At 38.0% G+C, this 5,955-nt stretch overlaps 1 protein-coding gene and 1 long non-coding RNA gene across 2 annotated transcripts in view; one reads left to right on the top strand and one right to left on the bottom strand.

The window, feature by feature from the left end:
* Positions 1 to 5,955, bottom strand: part of LOC106875471 (uncharacterized) — a 308,728-nt gene that overhangs the window by 29,456 nt on the left and 273,317 nt on the right. The gene's annotated exons all lie outside the window — the stretch shown is intronic.
* The window catches only part of LOC106880546 (cullin-1), a 40,644-nt gene that overhangs the window by 25,353 nt on the left and 9,336 nt on the right, over positions 1 to 5,955 (top strand). Inside the window, exons 15-16 of the mRNA XM_014930535.2 lie at positions 2,037 to 2,155; positions 3,630 to 3,735. Of these exons, the coding sequence (XP_014786021.1) occupies positions 2,037 to 2,155; positions 3,630 to 3,735 (225 nt within the window). The remainder of the gene's footprint in view (positions 1 to 2,036; positions 2,156 to 3,629; positions 3,736 to 5,955) is intronic.

Genomic DNA, 5,955 nt, shown 5'->3' with positions numbered 1-5,955 from the left:
TATATATATATATATATATATATATATATTATTATTATTATTATTATTATTATTTAAAACAGTTTGATTTGGCTCCATGTGACTTAGTTTTGTGAGCTTCTAACAGAAACCCTCCTTCAAGCTTAGTTTACTGAATGGAGAAATACAGGAAATCCAAGATGGCTACCAGAAAATAGGCTACTATTGGTTAAGGCAGGTCACATGGTGTTATCAGAACAACTGGTCTTACTCTGATAACACCATGTGACTTGCCTTAACCAATAGCAGTCTATTTTCCTATAACCCTAATGGAGTTCCTCCATTTGGTAAACTAAACCTGAAAGAGATGGGGTTTCTATTAGAGGCCTATAAGTCACATGGAGCCAAATCAAACTGTTTTAAATAATAATACACATAACTCCTACTAAATGTGTTGAGTGTCTTTTTCTTTCATTTGTTCACTCGTATATCATCATCATAATCATTGTTTAATGTCTGCTTTTCAATTGCTGGTATGGGTTGGACGGTTTGACATGGAGCTGTCTAGACTCTAATTGTCTGTTGTGGTATAGTTTCTATGGCTGGATGCCCTTCCTAATGTCAACGACTTGATAGTGTGTGCTAAGTGCTTTTCATGTGCCACCAGCACAAGTGCATTTATGTAGTATTGGTATGTGTACTTTTTATGTGGCACCAGCAGCTGAAAGGACAAGCCTGTATGTGTGGAAGGCAGCAGTTTTACTTAGATTGATACATCTTATAGTCCCTTATTTCCTCAGTGAGGCCCAGTGTCTGAAGATCTTTTCTCACCACTTCATCCCATGTCTTCCTGGGTCTATCTTTTCCAAAGGTACCGTCCACAATTAAAGCTCAGCATTTCTTTATGCTGTTGTCTTCATCCATATGCATCACATGACCAACCAATGCAGTCTTCTCTCTTGCACACAACATCCGATGCCCCTTATACCCAGTTTTCTTCTTAAATCATTTATACTCTGTTGTGCATGCACACTGACATTACCCATCCAGTGGAGCATGCTAGCTTCATTTCTTTCAAGCCTTCACAAGTCCTCTGTAGTCAAAGCCTATGTTTCACTGCAATGTAACACACACAAACACACACACACACACACACACACACACACACACACACACACACACACACACACACACACACACACACACACACACACACACACACACACACACACACTTTCACACATGTGCATGAGAAGACCTGCATTGTTTCTGTCTATTGATTTTTCTCTCAAAGCATTGACCATCCCAAGGCTATAGAAGAAGACACTTCTCAGCCTTGCCATACAGCAAGAATGAACCTGAAACTACGTGGTTGTGAAGTGGATTTTGTAACCACACAGCCATATCTGTACCTATTAACCTCAGCAGGAAAAGAAATATTGATAAATAGGTAACTGAGTATCTATCTGCTCCAGATGCTTATAATAATGAGGACAATGACTCCTTTGGTGGTTGTTTGGGAAGTTTTTGATGACTGGAATTTGGAGTTTCCAAATAGCTTCACTTCAGGGAAAGGCATCAGTGTCTCACCATCTCGTGCCTGATCTCTCATGACAATCCCGATTCTCCAAGTATTTGCAGTTAGAAGGCAGTCATCATAGTTTTTCTATGCTGGCATGAGTTGTGTGAATGTGTATGTGTGTGTACTATAGCAACTTTTTAAGCATCTTATTTTGCAAGGTCTTGGTTGGTGTTTCTTCACTGTTGTTTAGCCTCGGGCTAATGATATGAGAAGAAATATGATCAAAGGCATTCTAGCTGTGACCATCCCAGTTGTCAGTTTTTTTCCTTTTCCTCCAGACATATTGTATTTAGGAGTATCCAGTTTGTCGTTGCAGTTTTAAGATGATGGGGGTGTTCAATGACAAAGAATTTTGCTGTTATTTTCTAGCAGATCAACCATTCATGTTATAATTTTTAGATTTGCTTTTGATTGTGTCATGTGTGTCTTCTGGTTAATGCACTTCAAATTTATATAATATTCTTCATTATTGAAAAATCTGTTTCGATTTGTTTAGGATACACTTCTTCAAGTATTAAAGATTCTGCTGAAAACCAAACTGCTCACCACAGACGTTGATGATGAGAATGATCTTCCGCCAACTGCCCAATTAAGCATATATTCAAATTATAACAAGTAAGACTATCTGCATTTACGATATCGTTTATTTTTTGCTTGTTTCAGTCATTGGACTGCAGCCAAGCTGGGGCCACTGCCTAGAAGGGTTTTAATTGAACAAATCAACCTCAGTATTTATTGTATCTTTTTTAGCCTGGTACTTGTTGTATTTAGCTTTTTTGCTGAACTGCTAAGTTACAGGAACATAAACAAACCAGCACGAGTTGTCAAGTGATGTAGAAGACGCACACACACACACACACACACACACACACAGCGCATGCGATGGGCTTTTACACAATTTCCATCTATATGAAATTCACTCACAAGGAAGACATTAATTGCTTTGAGGCTATAATAGAAAACATTTGCCCAAGGTGCTGTGCAGTGGGAGCGAACCTGAAACCATGTGGTTACAAAGCAAGCTTCCTAACCATACAGCCGTTCCCTTGTCAAGCTGACCTTATAATTTCTCTAAGTATCCCGTTTTACTAACGTATCTTTTAAGGGAGAGAACTGATGTTGCTATCTCGTTGTTACTGCTGTATATTTGAGATCATCATTTAATAATGTATGTAGTTATTTAACCTTTGTCAGTCTGACATGACTGTGGTTAAGAAGTTTTTTTCCCCGATCATGTAGTTTCAGGTTCTGTCCCACTGTGTGGCACCTTGGGCAAGTGGCTTTTACTATAACGCCAGACTAACCAAATCCTAGTGTGTGTATTTGGTAGAGGAAAGCTATGTGAAAACCTGTCTAATATATGTATATGTGTGGGTGGTTTGTGTGTGTGTGTGTGTGTATAATTGTGTTTGTGGCTACTTGTTTTGATGTCATTAGATAGTTATGAGTGTTGCTGTCATATCATTAGAGTGCCTCATTTCCAGTCTTCCATGAAAAACATGTCCAGCCATGGCGGAAATATTACCTTTCTCGGAAACAGGAGAAGGATGGCAACAGGATGAGTATCCAACCATAGAAAATTTGCCTCAACAAATTCCATCGGATTCCTGCAAGTATAGAAAAGGGAACATTAAAAGATGGTGATGGTGTTGAACCTATACAGAGTGAACTGCATTTTCTTGTGCTGCCAGGACTTGATAAGATGTTTGTGGCAGTGCTTAAGTTTTATCTATTCTATATCAGTATCTTTACCTTTAATTACTGTTCTCCTATGTTGTCAGTTGTTACAGAGTTACTAATCTGCTGGTTTCTTACTCTGGGGCCTGCTGAGTCCCTAGTTTCTTCCTTGCTTTTTTCTTTGGCATGGTTTCTTTATCTGGATACCCTTCATATTAGTAACCACTTTGACAATTGATGGTCAACAAAAGGAAATATTTCTTTATTTTAGTGTATTTCTGGTGTTCTTTAAATGTTTTGTGTAAATATATACTTTATTTATCATGTGTATTGTTTACACAGAGAGAGAGAGAGAGAGGATATTTGATGATATTAAATTTCAAATTTTATTTATATTTGTTTTGTTTTTCAGTAAAAAGTTCCGAGTCAATATCAACATCCCAATGAAAACAGAAGAGAAAGTTGAGCATGAAGTAACTCATAAAAACATTGAAGAGGACAGAAAACTTCACATTCAGGTTGATTATCCATGTCTAGTTGACTTTCATTTATGAGTAGCTAAGTCAAACTCAATCATGTTGCTTATCAATGTCTGGCTGATTTATGAGTAGCTCTGTCAGATTAGTTATTAAGGTCTAGTTGATTTTCATTTATAAGCAGTTGTGCCCAGCTCAGTCAGGCTGGTTATTAATGTTTGACTACTTGAGGCAGCTTGTTTATGAATCACTGCGATTAACCATTTCAGTCAAGTTGGTTACTAATGTCTAGTTGACTTTCTTTTATGAGTCACTCTGTGGAAGCGCAATGGCCCAGTGGTTAGGGCAGCGGACTCACGGTCATAGGATCGCGGTTTCAATTCCCAGACTGGGCATTGGGAGTGTTTATTGAGCGAAAACACCTAAAGCTCCACGAGGCTCCGGCAGGGGATGGTGGCGAACCCTGCTGTACTCTTTCACCACAACTTTCTCTCACTCTTTCTTCCTGTTTCTGTTGTGCTTGTAATTCAAAGGGTCAGCCTTGTCAAACTGTGTCACTCTGAATATCCCCGAGAACTACGTTAAGGGTACACGTGTCTGTGGAATGCTCAGCCACTTGCACGTTAATTTCACGAGCAGGCTGTTCCGTTAATCGGATCAACTGCAACACTCGACGTTGTAAGCATTGGAGTGCCAACAACAACATGAGTCACTCTAATTCACCCCATCTCAGACATGCTTAATGAACTCAGGTTGACACTGATTGAGTATTATAAGTGATGGCCAGTAATATGTTGCTTGTAATGTTCTGTTGCATGAAGTCTAGTCTAGCTATAGCAACGTGGTCCACTTAACTGTCCAGTCTATTTTGCTTTGTCCAGGGATTTAGGTATGGTATTGCAGCAGAACTTAAGTCAATGCACAATAGTTTTAATTGTATTGTGTTTTGTTTAAGCAAGCTTATTAGGGTCTGATTAAAAAAAAAAAACTTTTTAATTTTCTGGTTTCAGTCAACCTTGGAACAGTTAATTGGTTTTTTTTCAATAGTCGTTCTTTAACTAGAACAGTGTTAATTAATGTGTTAAGTTCAACTTGTTTGCATGCAAGAAACTCTAAGCACAAACCCTGACTGCCTTGTGAGTACTTTTGGAAAGAAAAAGGTTTTGGGAGTTGACTTTCACTGAAAAATCAAGGCGTGCAGTCCCTTAGCTGGTCCAGCATTCTCTTTGACACCCTTCCAGCAACTCCAGGATTGGTGGAGCTCTCCAGTCCTGTAAGGTAAATTATCTAGGAGAAGGCCACGCCAATGTAAAACCTACAGTCTGCTGGTCACTGCAGCCATCTTAGCCTGCCAAGTCTTAAGAGTGGGATTGAATTGCATGGACTGATTCTTACTTTAAAACTTACTAAGTGCAGGCTGGAAGAAAAGACCCTGTAGTGATTGAGAAAAGAGGAAGATGACTGGTACTGGATGGCACTGGCAGTTGCAGCTTCAATTCCTCATCTAAGCATTGCCGCTCTTATTCTTGATCTTCAGGCACAAAGAACTGCCATCATATGCAATCATATGTGCAAGGAATGTCAATAATATACAGTGAATTTTTGTTTGATTTTAATAATTCTCTGGTTGTTGAAAGACTATTCAACTGATGTGTGTGTGTGTGTGTGTTTTATGAAGAATTGCTTGTTATATTAGGTTTTAGTTGTTTGTGTGGATTATGAATTAATTAGACTAACTATTAAGGAAAATATGACCTATTTTTTTTTATTAATGTAACTACTTGAAGTAAATGGCTGACTGGGTTTTAATTTAGAGTAACTAAGATAAATAACGGAAGTGGCGTATTACTTAGTTAACAGTTAATTTTCCAAGTTAAGGATTTATAGAATTTAGTTCTGTATGGAAGATGGATGTTAAATGATGATGATAAATTTAAAAAACAAACAAACAAAATAAAACTTTGTTTTGTGTCAGTTGTGTATTTTATGAGATGAGTTAAATTGTGAATCTAGAATGAGAGTGTGCTTAGTTGTTTGCATCTGTTGATATAGCAAGATGTTTGTAAGACATGGCTGTGTGTTAAGAAGCTTACTTCCCAACCACATGACTCTGGTTTCAGTCCCACTGTGTGATACCTTGGGCAAGTATCATCTACTATAGCCTCAGGCTGACCAAAACCTTGTGAGTGGATTTGGTAGATGGAAACTGAAAGAAGTCTGTTGTATGTATATATATATATATATATATATATATATATATAT

The sequence above is a fragment of the Octopus bimaculoides genome, chromosome 4 (assembly GCF_001194135.2).
Source record: "Octopus bimaculoides isolate UCB-OBI-ISO-001 chromosome 4, ASM119413v2, whole genome shotgun sequence".
NCBI lineage: Eukaryota > Metazoa > Mollusca > Cephalopoda > Octopoda > Octopodidae > Octopus > Octopus bimaculoides.
The sequence above is the reverse complement of the archived record's forward strand: the minus strand, read 5'-3'. Positions and strand labels throughout refer to the sequence as shown.